This window comes from Mobula birostris, chromosome X, assembly GCF_030028105.1.
Source record: "Mobula birostris isolate sMobBir1 chromosome X, sMobBir1.hap1, whole genome shotgun sequence".
NCBI classification, from domain to species: Eukaryota; Metazoa; Chordata; class Chondrichthyes; order Myliobatiformes; family Myliobatidae; genus Mobula; species Mobula birostris.
In genome coordinates, this window is record NC_092402.1 from 43,802,564 (window position 1) to 43,829,971 (window position 27,408).

The window sequence follows — 27,408 nt, forward strand, 5'->3', positions numbered from 1 at the left end:
TTTATTTAATTCTTATTAATATTTTATTGTTTGTTTTTATTCTTTTTGTAGTTGCACAGTGTGTTGCCTTTTTCACATTGGTTGCTTGTCCATCTCGTGTGCGGTTTTTCATAGATTCCATTGCATTTCGTTGTATTTACTGTGAATGCCTGCCAGAAAATTAATCTCAGGTGATATATATACTTTGATAATAAATTTACTTTGAAATTTGAACTTCTATATACAGAGAGAACTGCAGCTGGTTGAGTTCATTTGCACTCTTGCTTTTTTCGTTCCAGGTGGTAGGGGTTGCAGGTTGGGAGGTATTGCTGGAGTAATCCAGGCAATTAACCACAGTGTGTTTTGTTTGATGACATACACTGAAACCACTGTTTGGCAATAGTGGGGAAGCGAATGGTTGGGGTGACGGATAGTGTACATAATGAACATATTTGAAAGAGGGAGCTCCCCAGTTTCCGCAGAAATGACAAATCAGCTAGTTAGGGCAGTTTCATGTGCTTATTCCTTACTGCATGTTCCCAGCTACACTGAACCCTTTCCATTTTGCTTATCACTCAAATCTATCCACTGATGATGCAATAGCTTCTGCCTTCCACTCTCTCTCCTGCGCCACCTGGAAAATGTGGTCTCATATGCCAGGCTGCTGTTTGTAGACTTCAGTTCGGCGTTCAACACCATCATACCTCAGAAACTGGTGGGGAAACAGTCCTCACTGGGTCCCAACACCTCCCTCTGCAATTGGATATTGGGCATCTTAACAGGCCAGAGTCAGTCCGTATGGGCAGCAATGTCTCTCGTCCCATTACACTGAGCACTGGTGCTCCCCGGGCTATGTGCTCAGCCCGCTGCTGTTCACGCTGCTGATGCATGACTGTCACAGGATCCAGCTCAAACCGTGTCATCAAGTTTGCAGATGACACAATGGCTGGCCTTATCAAGAACGATGACAAGACGGAGTACGGAGAGGAAGTGGAGTCGCTGGTGGATTGGTGTGAGAAGAACAATCTGAGCCTGAACATGGAGAAGACGAAGGAAATCACTGTGGGCTTCAGGAAGGTGTAGACAAACCGTCCCCCTCTGCGAACACATGGTTCCTCTACTGAGAATTAAGTGCACCAAGTTCCTAGGAGCTCATATCACGGATGACCTCATCTGGTCCCTTAATATCACCTCCCTGAACAAGGTGGCACAGCAGCGTCTCCATTTCCTAAGAAAATTGAGGTAAGCAAGGCTCCCACCCCTTCCTCCATCTTAACTGCATTTTACAGGAGCATATTGAGAGAGTCCTGTCAAGTTGCATCTCCATCTGGTACGGGAGCGGTCGAGTATCGGACCAGAAGTCCCTACAAAGGACTGTGAGAACAGCTGAGAGGATCATAGGGGTCTCCCTACCATCTATCGGGGACATTTATCAGGAGCACTTCATACACAGGGCTCTTCGTACTATCCATCCAGCGTCCTCTTTGACTTTCTACCATCAGGCAGGAGACTATGATGCACAAAAACAAGAACGGTCAGGATGAGAAACAGTTTCTTCCCCCAGGCCATTTGGCTTCTGAACTCCCTGTCGCATCGTATTCAATGTGTCTCTGGTTAATCTGTTCCGTACCTTACAATATTTAATATTAATGCACTTTATTTGTTATTTATGTGTGATTCATCTGTAGATTTCATCCTTACCTTCATAAGTTATCATGTGTTATGTGTACTACTGTGATTTACACCCTGGTTCGAAGAAACATTGTCTCATTCCTATATACAGTACATGATATGGTTATATACATTATATACATGTATGTAGTTAAATGACAATAAACTTCACTTGACTTGATTATTAGGCTACGTTTAATGTCACTACAATTGATTAAACTGGAATAGATAAAAAATAGTCTCTGGTTTGCAGACATTCCTTTGTATCTGATACCTTAGCCAACCCCAGAGATCTCTCCTGGCTCTGAGTTCCTCTCTTTTAAGTCTGCTTGTGATGTTGTTTCTCTCTTTTCTTTCACTGTTCTTTATTTCTGTACCATAAGACATAGGAGCAGAATTAAGCCATTCGGCCCCTCGGGTCTGCTCTGCCAATCATGGTTGATTTATTATCTCCCTCAACCCCACTCTCCTGCCTTCTCCTTGTAACACTTGATGTGCTTACTAATCCAGAACTTATCAACCTCCACTCTAAATATACTCAGTGACTTAGCCTCCACAGCCATCTGTGGATCATCTTCTGGCTAAAGAAGGTAACAAATTTCATGACATACTGGTGATAATAAACCTGATTCTGATTTTGAAGAAATCATCTCTGTTCTAAAGGGTTGTCCTTCTATTCTGAAGTTGTGCCTTATGGTTCTAGACTCCCCCACTATAGCAAACACCTTCTCCACGTCTTTCAATAGTCAATGGGTTTCAATAAGATGCACATTTTATTCTGACTTTACTTCTGAGCTAAAGTGTATGGTGTTCACAACTCAATACTTCAGACAGATGGTATTATGGAAGGGGGATATGGGAGCACATGGAACTCATTTGGCTCTTCAAGCTATTCAATGACACCATGACCATGATATTCTTCCAGTTACTTTTTTTTTGCATCTATTTTGATGATGCCCCTTTCCACTTTCTTTTCTCTGGCATGTTTTCTTTTATTCTCAACCATGGTTATCCTTCCAGTGTAGTTAGTAAGGCTCTCAACCAGGCACTTCTCCTCTCTCCCCTCTTCCTTCCCCAGAACAAGGATAGAGTTCCACTTTTCCCCATCTTACACCCCATGTCCACACATTCAACTGATTATTTCCTCCATTTTCAACCAATCCTAACTTTCCCTTCCCTCCCACTGCAATATTTTTAAGGGTCTGTCTCTTCTCAGACATCCTGGTTCACTCTTCCATCTTCACTAACAACCACTCCCCTTCTCATCGCACCTTCCCGGCAATGGCAGATGCCACACCTGCCCCTTTTACCTCTTTCCATTCCATTATTCCAAGATCTTTGTAATTCCTAACTTGTTGAAGTAGTGAAATTGTTTCATTTTCACTCCTGGCCATTTCTGGCATTTCCAAGTCTGAATGCTTGAAAGTGCAGTGAGCAAAATTGTTCTGAACTGTCTTACTGCTTATATGTCACCAACTATCAGTGTCAAAAATCACTAGTTTTTGAACACAAGCACATGCAACTGACACTGTGTAAAAACTGTTTGCTCTAGGCATGGTGTAGTGTCTAACGGCCACACAAGTGCATGGACTGATGCTAGTCAGAAACTGTTCGGCAACAGTCTCCTATTCTAATTAAGCAGCAGAATGTCCCAAGTACATGAAGGAAATCCCAGCTATTTTCTCAATTAGTTTTTATTCTTTAAGAGTTGTCCAAAATAAACAGCTGCCCCAATGGCCCAATTAACTGGAATCCACTGTATATGAAATAATACACGTAGAAATTAGCTTCACATAGCAAGTAGTTTAAGGAGAACAAATAGTTAACTTTTGAAGAATAATAGCACTTTTTCTCAGCTAATATCTTAATATTATGATTAAGTGACTCATATCATTCAACAATCAAACTTGTCATAACATGCTTTACAAGCAGTAAACATAAAGTATAGAAAAATTCTTATCATTTTTATCTTGTTTGTGTGTTATTTTTGAACATTGCAAATGATTAGCCTTTTTTTAATAGTAAGTGCATGACATCTATAAGAATTTACATAATATCTGAAACTAGTTGGATCTCACCACAGTTTGCTTAGGTGCTTCAGAACGGTGGATAGGGTATATATAGAATGATTTCTAGCTGTTGCGAAAGGCAAGGGGTTCTGGAGAATGAAACATTCTCTGCACAGTCCATCTACTAATAAATACAGCATGAAAATCAGGCAAATTGTCGTTCAAGAGCTTAGTTCAAAGCAGAATAATGTTCTCTGCCTATTTCAGAAGTGCATTCACAATATCACTCGAGAAGCATTCCCTTTTTTCATATCATCTTTATTTATTTCTTGGAGAAAGACATTTACACTAGTACTAAGTTGCAAATTACATTGTGTGGTGGATTATGATCATAGAAAAAGGGCAGTGTTAACTCATTTTGCTTCGGAGAGAGCAAATTTTAATCTACTAATGCATGTCAGACTGCTTCCAGTTAAATAATTCAGGATACAAAATAATAATGAATATTCTACCTGCACAAGAGTTGATTTCAGGATTATTTAGTTAAAATATTTCATGTGGAAAACTGTAGGGACATGCATTTTTCTGGGTATGTTAAAGACGGCAAAATTTGGGCACAGGTCTAAACAATGTTGAAAAAAGAAATATTTCCAGTATCATTCTTCCATTATTTTTATAAGTATTTTTATAAAAAAGGTTGGGCTTGCAACTTAAAGCAACTTTTACATCCCTTTTAGGAAGCCCGAAATTGCTTTATAGCAACTGAAGGAGACATCTCATCAATGTTATAATATAAAATGGATCTTTGTCACTTGACCTTGTGTAAAAGCAGAAAAACATTTACCAGGTGCTAATAACTATTTATTCTTGCCATGCCTGTGTGAGGGACGCTGTTTTCAATGCAAAGCACAATAAAAGAGTTGGTGCAGCTATATGAGTGCTGCTCCAGAAGCTTTCCATTTGTGAGAGAAGTCGCTAGTCCTTTTGCACCATTTCCCTTTCTCCACTCATTGCAATAGTTGTCTGCGGCTCGTATCCCACGGGTGTTTGATCCATGCCAGACTAACTTACGAGGCCTGGTAATGTAAATTAAAGCAGATTTTGAATTGTGTCATAGAGTCATTGAGCATTACAGCACGGAAACAGACCTTTTGGCCCATCTAGTTATTTAAACTGCTTATTCCCTTTGACCTGCACTCAGACGCACCCCCCCCCCGTCCATGTACCTTTCCAAACTTCGCTTAAATGTTAAAATCAAACCTACATCCACCACTTCCCACTGGCAACTCATTCCACAATCTCACCACCCTCTCAGTGAAGAAATTCCCCCTCATGACGCCTTTAAACATTTCACCTTTCACCCTTAACCCATGACCTCTAGTTCTTGTCTCATCCAATGTCAGTGGAAAAAGCCTGTTTGAATTTACCCTATCTATACCCTTCATGACCCGGCTGGTGGCGTAGTGGCATCAGTGCCAGACTTCGGGACGGAAGGTCCTGAGTTCGAATCCAGCTGGCTCCCCTGCACGCTTTCCGTCCGTGCTGGGTTACGAACTGGTGATCTCTTTGGAAACTCACCCGGCAGAAGGCAATGGCAAACCACTGCTATAACTTGCCTTGTATGCGGTTCCCCACTACGTCAGAGAAGACAGGAGGTGGAGGGATGGAGCCCCATGATCCTCTCATATCCCTTTTGCCAATCACCTGTCCAGCTCTTGGCTCCATCCCTCCCCCTCCCACTTTCAAATCTCTTAGTAGCTCTTCTTTCAGTTAGTCCTGACAAAAGGTCTCAGCCCGAAACGTTGACTGTACCTCTTCCTAGAGATGTTGCCCGGCCTGCTGCGTTCACCAGCAACTTTGATGTGTGTTACACCCAAGGATGTGCTGGGGGCTGCCTGCAAGCTTTGTCACACGTTCCGGCACCAACATAGCGTGCCCACAATGATTGGCAGAACAACACAAGCAGCAGCAATAACAACAACGAAACAAGACAAGTCAAGAGAACAACAGAAAAACAAGCCCATTCACACCATTCCCCTCACACACACAGACAAGCCGCCAGGACAGGCTGCATCCGGGCCTCCATGCTCACTATGATGCCTTAGATCTATTATATGACAAATATATATTTTTATTCATCTCTCTACCAGGATCTGGGCATCACTGGGAAGGCCAACCTTTATTGCCCATCCCTAGTTCCTCTTAAAATAGTGGCAATGAGCCACCTCTTGAACCATTGCTGTCCTTTTGGTGAAAGTACTCCCATGATGCTGTTAGATGCGGAGTTAAGTCAGCGATAATGTTGGTGCACTTAAAAGTCAGGATGGTTTGCAAATTGGAGGGAAAACAGCTTGCACCCATGCACCCATGTCCTTTATCCCTCTTGTTGGGAGTAGTCATGGCTTTGGGAGTAGCTGGGTGAGTAAATACAGTGCATTTTGTTGCTCATACTGCAGCCACTGTGTTTAATACTGGAGGGAACTGAAGCTTTCTGTACTTACCATGAAGCATCAGTCATGACATTCTGGCCTCTGAAAGAATAAATCGGGACTTTGGGATTGAATTGTGCTCCAGAACCACTGAAGAGACTGTTCCAGTTGTAAAAGAGTATTTCACCCTATAGGAAAGGATAGGTTTACAACATGACATAGCAACAGTATAGGCTAAGTAAGAATAGTGTTTTAAGGAGTAAAGCAGACAAAGAAAATGCAAAGAAGGAATAAACTACTTGAAGTAAGACAGAGAGAGAGGGATAAAAAGTAGAATTATGAAATTACTTAATCAATATTGTTATTAAACTCAAACTGTGGGTGTATATTGTATGGGCAAATGTCAGAGTAAACTGTACATTTCCTTTTTAACACTTGTAGGGAAACTCATTAAATTTATAAAGCTGATTGTTGGACCAGATTTCATTCTGAACCTAGCATACAGTTTGATGTTTGTTTATTAGCTCCTAATTTATAACATAATCAATTTATGTTTATATCAACTTTATAGTCAATGGTGCCAATTTATAATAACAGAAAATACCAGAGATACTCAGCAAACCAGCAGTTTTGTAGTGATTAAATTTACCATTTAAAATTAATTATCTTTTATCAGAATTAGAAGATATTTGAGATACAATAGGGTGGAGTGTTTTTGGTAACTTGGATAAACATGCAATATTGGTGCAGATCTGCATTTTCTTCATTGGAGTCAATAGAACTGAATTTCAGAATTGAAGCTTTATATGCGACCAGCATGATGTGAATTTAGTGCAAGTGATCAAGAACAAATATCCAACACTACAGATGCTAACATGCGTGGAAAACACAGAGGGGAAAGAAGAACAAAAGGAAAAGTTTCTGAAAGTATGCAAGGCAGAAAGAATTAAATATCAAAATGGCTAATAGTGGAAGGTAATACAGAGTGGTAATGGAGAAAGTAACAGGGGTGAAAATGGGGTAAGTGACAGTGGTGAGAATGGGGCAATTGACAGGGGTGAAAATGTGGCAAGTGACAGTGGCGAAAATGGAGTAAGAAACTGGTGATAATGGGGCAAGTGACTGGGTTGATAATAGGACAGTTGACAGTGGTGTGATTGGGGCAATTGAGAGTGGTGAAAATGTGGCAAGTAATAGTCATGGAAATGAGGTAACAAACAGGGTGAAAATGGGCAACTGACAGTGGTTACAATGGGGCAAATGATAGTGGTGAAATGGAGCAAAAAACTGATGATAATGGGGCAACTGACTGGGTTGATAATGAGACAATTTACAGTGGTGAAAATGGGGAAAGTGACAGTGGTAGAAGTGGGGCAATAAACAGTGGTGATACTGTGGCAAGTGACAGTTATGAAAATGCAGCAAGAAACAGTGGTGAAAATGAGGTAAGTGACAGTAGTAATAATGGGACAATTGACAGAGGTGAAAATGGGGCAAGAAAGAGTGGAGAAAATGGAGTGAGTGACAGTGGTGAAAATGGGGCAGTTGATATGGTTGATGATGGATCAATTGACAGAGGCGAAAATAGGGCATATGACTGGGTTGATAATGGGACGATTTACACTGTTGAAAATAGGGCAAGTGACTGTGATGAAAATGAGGCAAATAGCAGTAGTGAAAATGGGACAATTGACATGGTGTAGAAATGGGGCAATAAACAGTGACAGTGGTGAAAATGGGACAAGAAACAGTAGAGAAAATGGGGCAATTAACAGTGGTGAAAATGTGGCAAGTGACAGTGGTTAAAATGGGGCAAGTAATAGTGGTGTAATAGGGCATATGACAGTGGTTAAAATGGGGGCAAGTAATGGTGCTGAAAATGTGGCATATGTCAGCGGTGAAAACGGGGCAAGTAATAGTGGCGATAATGGGATAATTGATAGTGGTGAAAATGGGGCAAATGACACGGGTGAAAATGGGGCAATTCACAGTGGGGAAATGGAACAGGTAATGGTGGTTAAAATGGAGCAAGTAACAGCAGTGGAAATGGGCCAAGTAACAGTGGTGAAAATAGGGCAAGTGACAGTGGTGTGTTGGGGCAATTGACAGAGGTGAAAATGGGGCAATAAACAGTGGTGAAAGTAGGGCAAGTGAGTGTGGTGAAAAGGAGCAATTTAAGGGCATGATGAGGGGCATTGATCATGTGGATAGCCAGAAGCTGTTTCCCAGTGCTGAGATGGTTAACACGAAGGGGCATAGTTTTAAAGTGCTTGGAAATAGGTACCAAGGGGATGTCAGGGATAAGTTTTTTACTCAGAGTGGTGGGTGTGTGGAATGCACTGCCGATGGCAGTGGTGGAAGCGGATACAATAGGGTCTTTTAAGAGCCTCTTAGACAGGTACATGGAGCTTAGAAAAACAGAAGGCTATGCAGTAGGGAAATTCTAGGCAGTTTCTAGAGTAGTTACATGGTCGGCACAACATTGTGGGCCGAAGGGCCTGTAATATTTATTATAAATTACTATGATTGCACATGACACATTTAGGTGGAGACGTAACGTAAATATTTTAACTCCTCATGTATGTGAAGGATGTAAGAAATAAAGAATCAGGGGTTAAAATGGGGCAAGTGACAGGGGTAGAAATGGGTCAAGTAACAGTGGTAAGATGGGGCAATTGCAAGTGGTGAAAATGGGGCAAGTAATAGTGATGAAAATAGGGCAAGTGGCAGTGGCAAAATGGAGGAAGTAATAGTTGTACAAATGGGGCAAGTATCAGTGATGAAAGGGATGCAACAATCAGTGGTTAAAATTGGGCAAGTGATAGTGGTGAAATGGAGCAAGAAACAGTGGTGAAAATGGGCAAGTGATAGTGGTGAGTTGGGCAATTGATAGTGGTGAAAATGGGACAAGTGACAGTGGTGAAAATGAGATGTAATTGTGAAAATGGGATAAATAACAGTGGGAAAATGGGGCAATTAACAGTGGTGAAAATGGGATAAATAACAATGGTGAAAATGGGGCAAGAAACAGTGATGAAAATGGAGCGATTGACAATTGTGAAAAAAGGGGCAAGTAAAAGCCGGCCTAGAGGCAGCAAGGCAATCACAATTAGTACTGCACATTGAAAGAGGATTCCACATCTCTCATATGTTACAAACACTTGCCTTAAGGTTTGTAATTGGCACAGATGCTCTGTCAGATCGCTTCACAATGGAAATCAGGTCCTGGTTTCTCGAGGTGAGGAAGGCACGGTAAGTGCCCTGCAGTCCAGCTTCCTGAGCCTGCTGAAAACACTGCTGATCGGCTCCATGGATCCCAGCTATTTCACCCGTGAGAGGAGAGTTCAGAGCCACAATATGAAGCTGAAAATATATCAAAAGTAGAAAGTAAGTCCACCCAAGCCTTAGTTTAAAGGCGCATACGTTCTACTGTAGTATCCAGTATAATTTCACTGATGCTAGATCACTCTACTTAGAAGATGCTTATTTAGCAAGAACCCCTGTTGATAGAGAGATAGAGGGATCCAATTCAAATGCTGGCCAATCAGCCCATCAAACTAATTCAGGCTCTAGTAGTTCCAGTCCAATGTTTATTTCCCAGTCCTCTGTTCGTTTCCCACAGATCTCCATTCCAAAGTTTGGTTTTATGTAGAAACCTTAAAAATTTTGGAAGTTCCTATTGAATTGCTTTCCATCAGCCTTTCGGCAATCTATTCCAAATCAGGGCAAATCACTAACGCAAAAGTGACATGCCCTCATCTCTTGTGGACCTGGGCACTTTCTCAGGTACAATTCCATTCACTATAGTCTTGACAAGTGACTATTCATCACAAGCCAGAGAATTTGGAAGAATTTTACTGTAAGCCCAGAGAGTTTGGAAGAATTTTACTTTCCACTCTTATCCAGTACTGCTAACGCGAAATGTCAGTTATTTCATAGAAGGTTAGTGAACTCGATGTGGATGAAAATTATCATGGAAATAGATGTCACAGAAGACCTTCTCTGTCAATTCCTTCCATGATGAACAAATACGGATTTTACACTAATCTTGTTTAGAATCATAGAACATGGAAACAGGACCTTTGGCCCAACTGCTCCATGCTGACCAAGATTCCCATCTAAGCTAATCTCTTCCTTTTCCCTGCGTTTGGCCCACATCCCATATCAACATACCTGTCCAAGTATAGTTTAAATGTTATTAATATACCTGCCTCAGCCACTTCCTCTGGCAGCTCATTGTAAATACTGACCACACTCTGGATGAAAAAGTTGCCTCTCACATTCCTACCAAATCTCTCCCCTCTCCCCTTAAACATCTGCTCTCTGGTTCTTGACTTCCTCAACCCTGCAAAAAATAATATGTGCATTCAGCTGATCTATGCTACTGATGATTTTACATACCGCTACAGGACCACCCTTCCACTCATTCTATTATATCCCAATAAATAAAGTCCCAAACACGAGGAATTCTGCAGATGCTGGAAATTCAAGCAACACACATCAAAGTTGCTGGTGAATGCAGCAGGCCAGGCAGCATCTCTAGGAAGAGGTACAGTCGACGTTTCGGGACGTTTTTCGAAGGGTCTCGGCCCGAAACATCGACTGTACCTCTTCCTAGAGATGCTGCCTGGCCTGCTGCATTCACCAGCATCTTTGAAATAAAGTCCCAGCCTGCTTGACCTCTCTCCCTCGAGTCTCGGCAAATCTCCTTGACACCCCAACTTTCAATACGCAGCCTCAGTGTTATGGCTTCTCACGCATTCATCACAAAATAGTGCTTAACACTGGAGATTTTCTGCTGCAATAGAACATTCATGGACTTTCAGGCTGGCTCTGGGGAAGCAGCGGGCAAGTTTTGCTATCAGGAGAAAGAGGCACAGATGGGACCACAAGATGTCATGGACTGAAATCTCCAAAGAGTGTTACCAACTTGAATTGAACATTATACTTAATTAATGAGTTTGTGCTTACAAGAGCCATTGTTTTGTGTTGACATTGGCAACTGCACTTTGGCATAGAGTACTACAGCAAAGAAAGATGCCCTTCGGACCACTTAGTCTATGCAGACCTGTTTTTCTGCCCGATCCCATCTACCTGCCTCTGGACCATATTCCTCCATACCTCTCCTCATCCATGCACCTATCTAAGTTTCTTTTAAATGTTACAATTGAACCTGCCTCTACCACTTCTGCTAGCACTTGCACTACCCTCTGAGTGAAAAAGTCCCCCCTCAGATTCCCTTTAAATATTTCACCTTTCTCCCTAAACCTATGACCCCTAGTTCTATCCTCGTCCAACCGGAGGTGAAAAAGCCTGCATGTATTCACTGTGTCTATATCCAGCATAATTTTGTATGCCTCATTCTCCAGCATCTCAGGGAGTAAAGTCCTGATGTACTCAACCTTTCCCTGTAACTCAGGTCCCAGCAACATCAAAGCTAGGCATGTTCTATTCTGAAAAGTAGTGGACATCAGTCACTTTAGATTTAGTTCATCCTGTTCATAGACCGATGTGGTAAAGTGTATCAATGGCCAACAAAGAGAACAAAAGTGAGTATTTAATGAATGAACGTGTACAATAAAACAGGTCCTCTTCAAGTTATGATCCTAATTCTGAGATAATCATTTGCAAAGCTAGCCAAATTATGTCATTAATTCACCAGCATGTGATAGCACAGTATTGAAAATAATCATTCTATCACCAGGTGCAAATTTAGGCTTGCCAAATGTAAACTAGAAGCCCTTGTTGCTTTGTAGAAGTTTCTTTAAATTTGCATGCTTCTGGCTCTGTTCACATTAACATATATGGTTACTGGAGAAAAGGCATTCATCTGAGTTAGAGGTTCTGATTTCAAGACTACCAGTACCCATTTACTATTAATGTCATATGTGTCTTGTGTATGAAATATATACCACATATGGTATATGAGATTATGTACATAAATATAGAGCATCATGCTTGTAACAGTAAACAATAGTAATATAAAGATGAAGTTTAACAAGAGCTTAAATTGGCAGGAGAATTACACCTTTGTCCAATGTACTATATAATGCTCTTGTTGTAATATAACATGAGTGGTTGGGTCCTAGGGAGTATCGAGGAACAAAGGGACCTTGGTATTCAAGTCCAAAAATTGTTGATGGTAGCAATACAGGCATTTGACACACTTAAGATGTGGGCCAACCATGGGCAAATGAGACCAGTTTAGATGGGAACTGTAGTCAGCATAGACCAGTTGGGCCAAATGTCCATTCCCATCCTGTATGACTCTATGGCTGCATATATGAACAGGGAGGTAATGCTCCGACCTTTAAAGCCTCAGTTGGAGCACGGTATGCAGTTCTGATCACACACTATAGGAGAGGCTGGAGGGGTTACATCTGTTTTACCTGGAGCGGAGGAAGTTAAGAGAGGACAAGATGGTGATATGTAAAATTATGAACCAAGACTGCAGGAAACACTTGCTTACATCTGAGCTAAATAAACTAGATGACATTGATTTAGGGTAATGGGTAAGTGGTTTAAAGGGGATTGGAGGAGGATCTTTTTCACATATAAAGTAATGGAAGTAGGTTTGCTATCAGCAGTTTAAGAGGGTCTAAATAAGAACCTGAACTGCTTAGGCAAAGAAGGCCTAGTACTGGAAGACTGTCAGAGTGGATATTCAGAGCGGACATCCAGAGCACCTACTGAATGGCATGTTTCCAATGTTTAATGTTTCAACAGTATTATCACAGGGAATGATTTGATGTCTTTGAGCAATGAAGATGTTTTCAGATCACTGAACTCCGCAATGTGATAAAGTATATACTAATCTCTCCTCATCCTTATGTCTTCCTAAAGATATTAATAATCTATCTGTCGAAATACCTAATCAAATAAAATACCTCAATAAAACCAGCAAAAGAAAATGGCTTGGAAGTAGGAAGGAGTTAATAATACACTCATAAGAAATGCTATTAATAGCATTTTTATACCATGAGTAGTTTAAAACATGGATATATTTGCTTCAATTGAAATGACAAAAGAGACTTGGAGCAAAATAAATCAGGGTATGGTAGTCAGGTTCTAAAGATTCACTTACTGTACTAGGCAGCACCAATTAAAACATGCTTTAACTCAGCTGAGGAAGCCATAACTTACCACTGGCCCTTGGTGAATAACGTTCCTTGGCACCAGACTGGGAGCAATATCAGCTATATCAACCTAGTTACAGGAAAGGAAAACATGTGTATGACAGTGTAGGACCCCTGATGAAAATAAGGAACCAGACTTTTCCTGAACCCACCCTAGCAACTTGTTCAAAGATTTTCAGAACAATCACAAAGGAGTCACAGTTATGTAAAGCAGAACAATAAAGGTGGAGAAAATAGTACACAGATGGTGAGTGTAATTACCCAACACTCTATATCCATGACACTTACTGAGGAAATCTACTTTTTTAAAAAAGTCATAGAATAAAAAGATTCCTCAGGGTAAAAATAACACACAAAATGCTGGAGGAACTCAAAAAGTCAGGCATCATTTATGGAGGGAAATAAACATTTCTGGCTGTGACGCTTCATTAGAACGATGTTCATCTTCATCATTCAAGAATAATCTTCATCATTCAGTTAAGAATGATGAAGGGTTTCGGCCTGAAACGTTGATTTCCATTGATGCTGGGTGACCTACTGAGTTCCTCCAGCATTTTGTGTGTGTTGCTCAAGATCTCAAGCATCTGCAGAATCTTTGGTGTCAGGGTTACAGACTGAGTGAGGAAGCTCACTACTGTGAGCACAGTAAAATCTAACAGTTAACTGGACCATTTCACAGTAGCTTTACTAGGTTCCCCTTCTTTCATATGGCTGTGAGATGTTATCGTGATACCTCCTTTATATTTTGTGGATTGAGCATTAAGTTGGCCATGTTTGCTGACAGGTTTGTCTACACACCGGAGAATGTATGGTTTTCCATTTGAACATCTTGTGTTAGCACCCCTCATGGCTTGTGATGATGTAGTATAAGAGTTTCCCATGAGAATCACCATAGATTAGAGACCTATCACAAGATGACTGGCACTTACCGTGAACTCTATTTGCTTTTCCAAGCTTCATTCAAAAGTGAATTGACATTGCTGAAGGTTACAGTCTGTCCTAAACACGTCACTTTGCAGAACATCACACACAATCGTATATAAATTCAGAGAAAGCACACTAGGACAACGGTCTCCATTGGCAACAGTAAAATTGGCACATAGTCTCCTCAACGACTTTGTCCCATTCCTGCCCTTCCCATCATCCACACATGACCTGTTCACTCTAATGCATTCAGACCATGCTCAGGGACCAAGACTGGAAGTTATCATTGCAAACCTGATTTTTTTTGTGTCTCTGTAAAAATATGTTTTGAACAGAGAATTCAGGAAAGAAAGGAAGATCGTTTTCCAAAGACTGCACCATATTTTAATTAACCCAAATGACATCCAAATGATGAGACCACATAGACGAAGAGAAAGAGTTTTCCGTTTTGGATGACTGCTGCCCTCTAGTTTTAATTGCCACTCACATGCTAAAGAAGTAAAAGAAGTTGATACTATCAGATTTTACTTGTGGAAACTATTCCACATGACTCATTTACTGATTAAAAGTCAGCTGATGATATGGACATTAATAGAAAGATCAGTACTATCTATAGCTAAAGTGGAGCATACTTACTGATACTGCAGGATCATCAGAAGCAATACCAGGAAAGAAGTCTTCAAGCTATCAGGAGACCAGAAATATATTGAAGAAATATGTTTAAAAATAGTGACAAGTTTTAGCATTTTTTTTACTACATGATTACAAGTTATTTCTGCTGCAGTCATTAAATTGATGGATCTCAATCAATTCATCAACTGTAAGATTGTTGTAAGTTTTCCATGGGGGAAGAATGATAGCGTAGCGGTGAGTGCAATGCTTTACAGTGCCAATTTGGGAGGTTATTTGGCCAATTAGATCCATGCTAACTCCCACCAATGCAATCCCATCAATTCCATTCCCCCTCTCCTTACTTCCGACCCCAAGATCCCCCTCTGATCCTCCACACTGGCAAGAGTCTTACCGTTAATACTACATTCTGCCATCATATGTGTCCCACCAAAATGAACCACTTCACACTTATCTGGGTTGAGCTCCATCTGCCACTTCTCAGCCCAGTTTTGTATCCTATCAATGTCCCGCTGTAACCTCTGACAGCCCTCCACACTATCCACGACACCCCCAACCTTTGTGTCATCAGCAAATTTACTAACCCATCCCTCCACTTCCTCATGCAGGTCATTTATAAAAATCACAAAGAGTAGGGGTCCCAGAACAGATCCCTGAGGCTCACCACCAGCCACTGACCCCCATGCAGAATATGACCCGTCTACAACCATCCTTTGCCTTCTGTGAGCAAACCAGTTCTGGATCCACAAAGCAATGTCCCCATGAACCCCATGCCTCTTTACTTTCTCAATAAGCCTTGCATGGGGTATCTTATCAAATGCCTTGCTGAAATCCATATTCATCAACATGTTTAGTCACATCCTCAAAAAATTCAATCAGGCTCGTAAGGCACAACCTGCCTTTGACAAAACCATTCTGACTATTCCTAATCATATTATGCCTCTCCAAATGTTCATAAATCCTGCCTCTCAGGGTCTTTTCCATCAACTTACCAACCACTGAAGTAAGACTCACTGGTCTATAATTTCCTGGGCTATCTCTACTCCCTTTCTTGAATAAGGGAACAACATCTGCAACCCTCCAATCCTCCGGAACCTCTCCCGTCCCCATTGATGATACAAGGATCATCGCCAGAGGCTCAGCAATCTCCTCCTTCACCTCCCACAGTAGTCTGGGGTACATCTCATCTGGTTCCGGAGACTTATCCAACTTGATGCTTTCCAAAAGCTCCAGCACATCCTCTTTCTTAATGTCTATATGCTCAAGCTTTTCAACCCACTGTAAGTCATCCCTGCAATCACCAAGATCCTTTTCTGTAGTGAATACTGAAGCAAAGTTTTCATTAAGTACCTCTGCTATCTCCTCCGGTTCCATACACACGTTTCCACTGTCACACTTGATAGGTCCTATTCTCTCATGTCTTATCCTCTTGCTCTTCACATACTTGGGGTTTTCTTTAATCCTGCTTGCCAAGGCCTTCTCATGGCCCCTTCTGGCTCTCCTAATTTCATTCTTAAGCTTCCTTCTGTTAGCCTTATAATCTTCTAGATCTCTATCATTACCTAGTTTTTCGAACCTTTCGTAAGTTCTTCTTTTCTTCTTGACTAGATTTACAGCAGTTTTTGTACACCATGGTTCCTATACCCTACCACCTCTTCCCTGTCTCATTGGAATGCACCTATGCAGAACGCCACGCAAATATCCCCTGAACATTTGCCACATTTCTGCCGTACTTTTCCTGATAACATCTGTTCCCAATTTATGCTTCCAAGTTCCTGCCTGATATCCTCATATTTCCCCTTACTCCAATTAAACGCTTTCCTCACTTGTCTGTTCCTATCTCTCTTCAATGCTATGGTAAAGGAGATGGAATTGTGATCACTATCTCCAAAACGCTCTCCCACTGAGAGACCTGACACCTGACCAGGTTCATTTCCCAATACCAGATCAAGTACAGCCTCTCCTCTTGTAGGCTTATCTAGATATAGTGTCAAGAAACCTTCCTGAACACAACTAACAAACTCCACCCCATCTAAACCCCTTGCTCTAGGGAGATGCCAATCAATATTTGGGAAATTAAAATCTCCCACCATGACAACCCTGTTATTATTACACCTTTCCAGAATCTGTCTCCCCGTCTATTCCTCAATGTCCCTGTTACTATTGGGTGGTCTACAAAAACACCCAGTAGAGTTATTGACTCCTTCCTGTTTCTAACTTCCACCCACAGACACTCCGTAGACAATCCCTCCATGACTATCTCTGATCAACAGTGCCACGCCCCCACCTCTTTTGCCCCCCTCCCTGTCCTTTCTGAAATATTTAAAGCCTGGCACTAGAAGTAGCCATTCTTGCCCCTGAGCCATCCAAGTCTCTGTAATGGCCACAACATCATAGCTCCAAGTGCTGATCCACGCTCTAAGCTCATCCGTTTTGTTCACAATACTCCTTGCATTAGAATAGACACATCTCAAACCATCAGTCTGAGCGCGTCCCTTCTCTATCACCTGCCTATCCTCCCTCTCACACTGTCTCCAAGCTTTCTCTATTTGTGAGCCAGCTGCCTTTTCCTCCGTCTCTTCAGTTTGGTTCCCACTCCATGTTTAGTTAATTTGTAGCTCATTATTTCCCCACTGGAAAAACAGCATTTTTTCCAACAGAAATTGACACAAAGTCATGGTATTCTGGCTCAGAATGAAATCGCATGAGTTTTGGTTTATAATTCATTGAAATGTTTATTTCAGATCCTGAGTCTGGGTCATGAAAAAGAAATTTTAAAGGTTCCAGCAATTTTTAGTCCCTGGAAAACAAACTGGATTGCCTTCATCTGCAACTGACTCAGCATGAGATGAGGAACTGCAGTGTGCTTGTTCTTCCAAAACGTGGCTCCAGGACAAATCCCATCCACCATTAAACTTGAGGCCATACCACTCAGGGACTTGTGCTAATGTTTTGTGACTGTATTGTGCTGTATCTTAACTCCATGTGCTGTTTCGTAACTATCGTGCTGTGTGTAGCTATGCAGGTATGTACTGTGTTTTGCATCTTGGCCTGAGAGGAACGATGTTTTGTTTAGCTATATACATGTATATGGTTGAATGACAATAAGATTGAACGAATTAATTTTCCTCACTACAAAACATGCTTATTCACAACAACCAAAAGAGTCTTAATTCGAGAGCACCTCCAAAACCATCATGCATTTCCCCTTAAAAATAAATAGGAGAATGTTCAACATTTTCAAAATTTACTCACTTATTTTTTAATTAAATGAAAAGTTGCTATGTTGGCTCTGGAATGTGTGGCGACACTTGTGGGCTGCCCCAGCACATCCTTAGGTGTGTAGGTTGTTAACGCAAATGACACATTTCACTGGTAACTCAGTTGCCAGTTTTTTAGGTACACCTGCTCGTTAACGTAAATATCTAATCAGCCAATCATGTGGCAGTAACTCAATGCATAAAAATATGCAGACATGGTCAAGACGTTCAGTCGTTGTTCAGACCAAACATCAGAATGGGGAAGAAATATGATCGAAGTGACTTTGACTGTGGAGTGATTGTTGATGCCAGACAGGATGGTTAGAGTATCTCATAAATTGCTAATCCCCTGGGGTTTCCATGCAAAACAGTTTACAGAGAATAGTGCAAAAAACAAAAAATATCCAGTGAGTTGCAGTTCTGCGAGCGAAAACAGCTTGTTCATGAGAGAGGTCAGAGGAGAATGGTCAGACTGGTTCAAGCTGAGAGGAAGGCAAGAATAACTCAAATAACCAGGTATTACAACAGTGGTGTGCAGAAGAGCGTCTTTGAACACACAACATGTCAGTGGTGTGCAGAAGAGCGTCTTTGAACACACAACATGCCAATGCCAGAAATTTGGATCACACGCACAAAATTTCACTCTTTAGGTGCTGCCTGACCTGCTGAGTTCCTCCAGCATTTGGTGTGCAGTTTCAGATTTAGTTTATTAATATAATTTCAAAAGTCATTTTTCTGCCACCTTTTATAGAAAGTCTCTGACTAAGCATACATGAAGGGCCTCTGTACACAAGCATGCATACCCACGAATAGTAGTTTGGAGATAGTGTTGGATTTGATGCTTTGAAGGCTTGGTGCAGTGTTCCACAAAAAGATGTGTACTATGTTTAGTCTGAAGTCACAGGTAAACAGCAGGTAAAAAGATCCAACAAGTAAGATTCTGCAGGTAAAAAGATCCAACAAAAGAAACTTACTACACCTCAGATGGCATATGTTGTGTCAGTTTGAAAACACACTCATGGTATAATTTCTTGATTCTTTTCTTCCATCAGTAACAATTTGTTCCTGTCAGTGATTGCCAAATGGAAAATCTTGGTAACAGCAAATAATTTATAATTCAAGATTGTTTATCGTCATCCTTCAGTGTATGAGTGTAAAGAAGAATGATGTGATTGTTGCTTTGGATCCAATCCAGCATAAAAACACAATAAGCATAAAGAACGCAATAGAAAAACACAGTAAATATAAGTATAAAACACAATGTAGCTGTTATAATCATAGACTGTGTGTATGCACATAAAGTACTAGGTGATGTGTGAGGTGGGTTAATAGGTAGAGGTATTGATCAACCTGATGGCTTGGGGGAAGTAGCTGGTTTTGATTCGATACAGTTTATAATAAATTCCGCAAATCTCAAGTTATACTGCTCATGTCATGATTGGTTAGCTTGATACCATGACATTGTATACACAGAAAACAAGGGCTCCCAATGTATCTGAATTCCAATATGACACCTGTCAGGATTAATTATTAACTCAAGCTATGGTATACAACTTTTGCTTGTTCTCTACAGGACACCTGTTGAACCTTTACAGCTGCAAATGCAGTATTCATCTCTATCTGCTTTTTTTAATACTATAGGTTCTGGTTAACAAATGAATCAAAATTAATCAATGTAAACAGAACCAGAAGAAATTTGTTTGTACAGACAATGACAGAAAATATGTGAATCACAAAGAAGATCTATACTGAGACCAATCTACATTGGTCCTTTAATCTGGACAATTTATTTTTGCTCTTGTTGTGACAATGTTTCATTTTTCAAATTCTCATCCTTGCTTCATTGCATTTGAAAACACCTTCAGCCCTCTGAACTCTGCTCTCATCCAATTCTTGTGCATCCCTGACTTCAATCATTAGCAGTCGAAGCACGAAACTCTGAAGTTGCCTCGGCAACCTCTCGACTTCTCCATCCCACTCTCTCTTCGAGCTGCACATTGGAACTTCCCTCTTTAACAATGCTCATGACCATCTGCCCTAGAATTGGGTTCTGCGGCTTGATGTCAAGCTTGTCCTGTTAACACTCCCGTGATGCACTTTGGGAAGTTTTATTATGTAAATGCAAGTTGTTGTTTTGACTCAGAGGCAAAGAGTCACAATGCTGCAACACTCTAAAACTCTTATTTATAAAATTCTAAAGAAAATTTGGTTGAATTTATGTTTTGTTTTGTTACTTGAGGTGCTGCATTTAATTGTCACATCTGCATGCTGACCTGGTCTGGGTTTTACACTCAATGGCCACTTTATGAGGTATACCTGCTCGTCAATGCAAATATCTAATCAGCCAATCATGTGGCAGCCGCTCAATGCATAAACACAAGCAGAGGTTGTTCGGTGCATCCTGAACCTAAAAGTGGCCACTGAGTGTATAAGGTCAGCACACATCGTTAACAGAACTGTGACTTTCCTATTTTGAATAGCAAAGATCACATGAAGCAATGTGATACCACTTGAGCATGAATAACATGTCAATGAAAATCAATACCACCAAGGACATCAATCTTTTGGGTTGTGTCATAGTGAAGAACCATATAACATTTTGACACAAAGGAGGCCACTCAACTCACTATACCTATGCTGTCTGTTCAAAGCACTATCCAATTAACTCCACCATTCAGTTCTTTCTCCATAGACCTGTAAAGTATCCACAAAATATCTGTCAATTTATTTTCCATAGTTACTATTGAATCTACTATTTTATAGAGGTATAGACATCACTATAGCACAGAAACAGGCTCTTCAGCCCATCTAGGCCATGCCAAACTATTATGCTACCTAGTCCCATCAACCCACACCGGGACCATAGCCCTCCATAGCTCTCCCATCAATGTACCTATCCAAATTTCTCTTAATTATTGAAATTAAACCTGAATCCATTACTTCTGCTACTAGCTCGTTCCACACTCTCACCACCCTCTGTGTGAAGAAGTTTCCCCTAACGTTCCCTTGAAGCATTTCACTCTTCAATGTTAACCAATAACCTCTAGATCTAGTCTCACCCAACCTCAGTGGGAAAAAGCCTGCTTGCATTTACCCTATCTATACCACTCATAATTTTGTATACCTCTATCAAATCTCCACTCATTCTCCTACGCTCCAGGGAGTAAAGTTCTGACCTATTGAACCTTTCCCTATAACTCAGGCCCTCAAGTCCTGGCAACATCCTTGTAAATTTTCTCTGTATTCTTTCAAGCTTATTGATATCTTTCCTGTAGGTAGGTGACCAAAACTGCACACTATACTCCAAATTAGGCTTCACCAACATCTTATACATTTTCAACATAACATCCCATCTCCTGTATTCAATACTTTGATTTATGAAGGCCAATGTCCCAAAAGCTTTCTTTATGACCCTATCTACCTGTGATGCCACTTTCAATGAATTATGGCCCTGTATTCCCAGATCCCTCTGTTCTACCACACTCTCAGTGCCCGACCGTTCACTGTGCAAGACCTACCCTGGTTGGTCCTCCCAAAGTGCAACACCTCACACTTGTTTGCCGTTTTTCAGCCCATTTTTTCCAGCTGGTCCAGATCCCACTTCAGGCTTTGATAGCCTTCCTTGCTGTTCACTACACCCACAATCTTAGTGTCATATGCAGTTTACCTCATTATCATCCAGATTATTGATAGAGATGACAAACAACAATGGACCCAGCACCAATCCCCGCAGCACTCCACTAGTCACAGGCTCCAGTTAAACAGGTGACCATCTACTACCACCCTCTAGCTTCTCCCACAAAGCCAATGTTTAATCCAATTTAATGCCTCATCCTGAATGCCAAGCGACTTAACCTATTTGACCAAACTCTCACATGGAACCTTGTCAAAGGCCTTGCTGAAGTCCATGTAGACAACATCCACTGCCTTTCCTTCATCAACTTTCTTGGTAACTTCCTCAAAAAACTCTATAACCTTGGTTAGACATGACCTACCACGCACAAATCCATGTTGACTATACCTAATCAGTCCCTGTCTATCCAAATACTTATATATACACTGTCCTTTGTAATACCTTCCAATAATTTAACCATTACTGATGTCAGGTTCACTGGCCTAAAGTTCTTATTCTTAAAGCCTTTCTTAAACAACAGAACCACATTAGCTGTCCTCGTGTCCCCCACCTCACTTGTGGCTAAGGATGTTTTAAATATCTCAGTTAGCACCTGTGCAATTTCTGTACTTGCCACTCACAAGGCCCAGGGAGTACCTTGTCACACCCTGAGGACTTATCTGCCCTAATTTGTCTCAAGACAGTAAGCAACTCCTGTGTAGTCCGTATATGGTCCGCGACCTCACTGCTATGTTGCCTCACTTTAATAGAATCTGTGTCTGTCTCCTGACTAAATACAGCTGCAAAAAATTCCATTTCAGATCTCCCCCATCTCTTTAGGCTCCACACATTAATGCCCATTCTAATCTTCTAGAGGACCAATTTTATCCCTTGCTATCCTTCTCTTAATAGACAGTACCTGTAGAAGCCCTTGGCATTCTCCTTCACTTTGTCTGCTAGAGCAACCTCAAGCCTTCTTTTAGCTCTTCTGATTTCCTTCTTAAGTATTCTCTTGCATTTCTTCTACTCCTCAAGAACCTCATTTGTTCCTTCCTGTCTATTCCTGATTTGCACCTCCTTCTTAACCAGGGCCTCAATTTCTTTCAAACACCAAGGTTCCCTAAACCTGTTATCCTTGTCAGAATAAAAGTCAGGAACAAACAAACTCTACACTCTCAAAATGTCACTTTTGAAGGTCTCCCACTTACCAAGTACAATTTTATCAGAAAGCAACCTGTCCCAATCCACACTTACTAGCAAAATTGCCTTTTCTCCCATTTAGAATCTCAAACTGAGACCAGTTACAACCCTCTCCATAATTATCTTGAAGCTAATGGCATTATGATCACTAGATGCAAAGTGTTCCCATATACACACTTCTGTCACTTACCCTGTCTCATTTCTGAATAGGAGATCCAGTAATATATTATCTTTAGTTGGGAACTCTATACTGATTAAGGAAACTTTCCTGAACACATTTGACAAACTCTATACCAACCAGCTCTTTTACAGTGTGGGAGTCGCAAACAATATGTGGGAAGTTAAAATCACTTCTATTACAACCTTATGATTCTTGCAACAGTTTGTGACCTTTCTACAAATTTGCTCTTCTAAATCCCACCGACTACTAGGTGGTCTACAATATAATTTCATTAGCGTAGTCAAGCCTTTCTTATTCCTCAGTTCCACCGATACAGCCTCAATAGACGAGCTCTCCAGTCTGTCCTGGCTGAGCACTGCCGTGACATTTTCCCTGACTAGTAATGCTACCCCTCCCCCTTTAATCCCCCCCACTCTATCATTTCTAAAATAACAGAACCCTGGAACATTGAGCTGCCAGTCCTGCCCCTTCTGCAAGCAAGTCTCACTACAAGGCTACAGTGCCATAAATCCACATGTTGATCCATGCTTTAAGCTTATCGGCCTTTCCTACAATATTCCTTGTATTGAAGTATACACAACTCGCAACATTAGTCCCACATTCAAGCGAAAGCTTAACCTTTCAATTCCTGTCTTTGTATGCAGGCTTATCAACACCTTTTCCCACAACCATTCCAGCATCTGCTCTTGTTCCCATCCCCCTGCAACTCTAGTTTAACACCACACCCACCCCACCCCGCTCTCTCCCCCCACCCTGTGCAACACTAGAAAACCTTCCTGCAAGGATATTAGTCCTCTTCCATGTCAGGTGGAAATAGTCCCATCTGTACAGGCCCCACCTTCCCTGGAAGAGAACCCAATAATCCAAAACTCCGAAGCCCTCCTTTCTACATCATCTCTTTAGCTACATGTTGAACTGTATTATCTTTGTTCTTCTGGCCTCACTAGCACGAGGCAAGGGTAGCAATCCTGAGATTGCAACCCTGGAGGTCCTGTCCTGTACCTCAGCACCTAACTCCCCGAACACATTTTGCTGGACCTTCCTACCCATGTCAATGGTACCGGTGTGGATCACACCCTCCCATTGTTCAGCCTGTCACCTAAGAATGCTATGGATTCAATCTGAGATGCCCCTGACCCTGGCACGTGTGAGGCAACATACCATTCATGAATCTCAATCTCATCCACAGAACCTTCTGTCTGTTCCCCGAGCCATTGAATCCCCTAGCACTACAGTTAGCCTCTTTTCCCCACTTCCCTTCTGAGCCACAGAGCCATTCTCAGTGCCAGAGACCTGACTGCTGTGACCGTCCTCTGTTAGGTCATTCCCCCAACAATTTCTACCATTATATTCCAGACTATAATAACATACAATGTAAGTATAAAATCATCTCATTTTTCTCCTACCCCAGTATTCTTTTGCCTTTTGTTTACTGTCTCTCTTCTTAGTGAAACCACTTTCACTACATTCATTATATTAATCCATTTATGATTCCGTTCTGTGATGGAACCTATTATTTCACTGTAGTGACACAGAAGCAGAATTAGGCCATTCTGCCCATCCAGTCTGCTCTGCTATTCCATCATGATTGATTTATTTCCCCTCACAACTCTGTTCACCTGCCTTCTCCTTGTAACCTTTGATGCCCTTACTAAATCAAGTTCAAGTTCAAGTTTAATTGTCATTCAACCATACACATGAATGCAACCAAACAAAATAGCCATTCTTCCAGGGCCAAGGAGCAAAACACATTACCAACAGTCATACACAGCACAAAGTACATATAACTACAATATCAGTAAAAAAATATAGCCCAAGCCTTTGAGTATTATGGCCTGTAGATTGATGGTGTATGGGATGTCATTCTGTTCGGTTTGAAAAACAACGAAACCTCTGCATGCTTTTATGCATTGAGTTGCCGCCACATGATTGGCTGATTAGATATTTGCATTAAATAGCAGGTGTACAGGTGTACCTAATAAAGTGGCCAACGTGCATATATTCATTATATCATAAATATATCATCATTGTGTCATGAAACAATAGACTTAGTTGTTTTATAAAATCTGTCCTCAACCTTTTACAACTTATTTTGTTAAAGAAGTTAGGTATGCAACCTTTCACCTATGATGTCAGGAGTGATGGGACAACTGGTAATGCCCAGGATTGTCCATGTTACTGTTAAATTCCAGAAGGTGCCATATAAATGTCAGTCCATTGTTTCTTGGCATAGTTTCTGTGAATAAACAGGTACTCACACAAAGTTTGCTCCAACCATTAAGCAATCGAATGAAGACTTTATTTCCTTCTCTTACGTAGACCAGAGAACCTTCTGGCATCTGAGCAGTAGCCTTCAGCATGAGTTCGAGATTCTTAAATACATGGCTCTGTTACAATAAAGAATGCATTAGGCTCACTGTGGAGCACCATAGGCAGAGCTGTTATCTTGTAGAAAGACAATGAGTGGCCATTCTGACTGGAGCCGAAGGATCAGGCTTCGAATTGAGGCTTGTCAGGCCTTCTTTTCCTGTGGATACTCACTCTTCCCCTCTTTGAAGGTATTGCCCCCTGGCTATGCCCCGTACTGGGGTTGGTCAGCACTCTCCAAGGCCTTGGCTAATTCATCATTACTCAAGAATGATACTTCAAAATGAATTTATGCTCTGATGAGGACATCAGCACTGCCTGAACTCTGATTATGTCCACTGTCTACCACATCTGAATCTCCAGCAGTGCTTGCCAAACTTCCACCAGAACTGACAGCTTCCAGCTGCAAACTCAACAGGTGATGGACCTACATTCTGAGTCTCCAAAGTCTCTTCACCATCTAGACAGCACATTTCAAGAGCAGAATAGGATATTCTCCAATTACCTGGCTAGGTACATTTCTAATGACGCTGTCTAAGAATCTCAACAACATTCAGGAGAGTGCTACCTACAAAACACACTAACCAAGGCTACTCTAAAACTGCCCCCTCCCCAAATCCATGAACTCTACTATGTAGACAGACAGAGCTAGCAGATTTGGGGGAACACTGTAACCTGGATGATCCCATCCAACTCAAACACATCCGAAACACAAGAGATTCTGCAGATGCCGGAGATCCAGAGTAACAAACACAAAATGCTACATGAACTCAGCAGGTCAAACAGCATCTGTGAAAAGGAAAAAAAAAGTCGAAATTTCGGGCCAAGGTCCTTCATCAGGACTAACTCACACACATCCTAACTTGTAAATCTATTGCAGTTCCTTCATTACAGCTAGGTCTTTATCCTGGAACTTCCTTCCCAACAACGCTGTGGGGTTACCTTCACCAGACGACAATCGCTCTACACCACTTTCTCAAGGGCAGCTAGGGGTAGACAATAAATGCTGGTTTTGCTGGTGACAACTATATCCCCAGGGTGATGGTAAAATGGTTCTTTATGAACATTAAGTTTAATTATTATTTCTGATGCAGGGTTTCAAGTGGAACGGTTGACAATTTCTTTCCTCCCACAAAAGCTACTCGACCCATTGAGTTCGTCCAGCAGGTTATTTGTTACTAAAGCGTTATTGCTCTGCAGGGTTCTACTTTTCTGCGCAGACACTGATACAAAATTAGCCTTGTCAATTCAGTATGTCAGAGAGGTACAGTGCCTCTCTTCAGAACTTTCTGTGTTAGAAATCAGATACTGGCACCCTCCCAGAGACCTCCATCCTAACGTCCGAAGGGCAGTTATCCACCGTAAATGGACTTTCCACCGAAGAATATGAAACTCTTCGTTGTGGTGTGTTAAAAGCACATGGAGGAAAGCAAAGGTTCGTGGACCATTGCCGCCTCCTCACAACCTTGATCCCCTCCAAGAATAATAACTAGTAGTGAAAGCAGGCCGGTCTTACACCTCTAATGTTTGAGTGCCACTAAATATCAATAAATAATAAGCCAATAATGAAACTATTAATGTTGCAGTAACAAATTAAAAAAGAAGCATCATAGTAAATTATGTAGGCAGACAGGCCTTAGAGTTCCTGTTGCATTTTTCAGCATTTCTACAGTTATTAAATGAAGAAGTACCTCACAGCTTGATGCTTTTCTCCTTTATGATCACTGGAATCTGGATGAATTTAGTTTGTTTGCAGCTCTACAATGAAGATAACCTAAACCTAGATATTGACCATTTCTGTTGGCTTACCTTTAGGATGCCGTCAGATAGACCGTCATTGAATTTGTGACCTTGGAAATCTGCAAAAGAGACACAATAGAGTATAACTATGTCTGCAAATTATAAAATGGGTTGTTGCATCCAATTCTATTAAGATACCATATCAGAATAGTTTGGGTGATTATGGAAATTACTTTAATTGTACACTAAACCACACCACCCGGTTAAGG

General features: G+C 41.2%; 1 protein-coding gene across 1 annotated transcript in view; it reads right to left on the reverse strand.

The window, feature by feature from the left end:
• Positions 1-3,335: 3,335 nt before the first annotated feature.
• The window catches only part of LOC140191729 (uncharacterized), a 106,164-nt gene continuing 82,091 nt past the window's right edge, over positions 3,336-27,408 (reverse strand). Inside the window, exons 20-26 of the mRNA XM_072249422.1 lie at positions 27,209-27,258; positions 25,291-25,419; positions 14,785-14,832; positions 13,232-13,294; positions 9,254-9,451; positions 6,161-6,276; positions 3,336-4,735 (exon numbers count right to left, since the gene is read on the reverse strand). Coding sequence (XP_072105523.1) covers positions 4,510-4,735; positions 6,161-6,276; positions 9,254-9,451; positions 13,232-13,294; positions 14,785-14,832; positions 25,291-25,419; positions 27,209-27,258 — 830 coding nt within the window. The 3' untranslated portion in view covers positions 3,336-4,509. The remainder of the gene's footprint in view (positions 4,736-6,160; positions 6,277-9,253; positions 9,452-13,231; positions 13,295-14,784; positions 14,833-25,290; positions 25,420-27,208; positions 27,259-27,408) is intronic.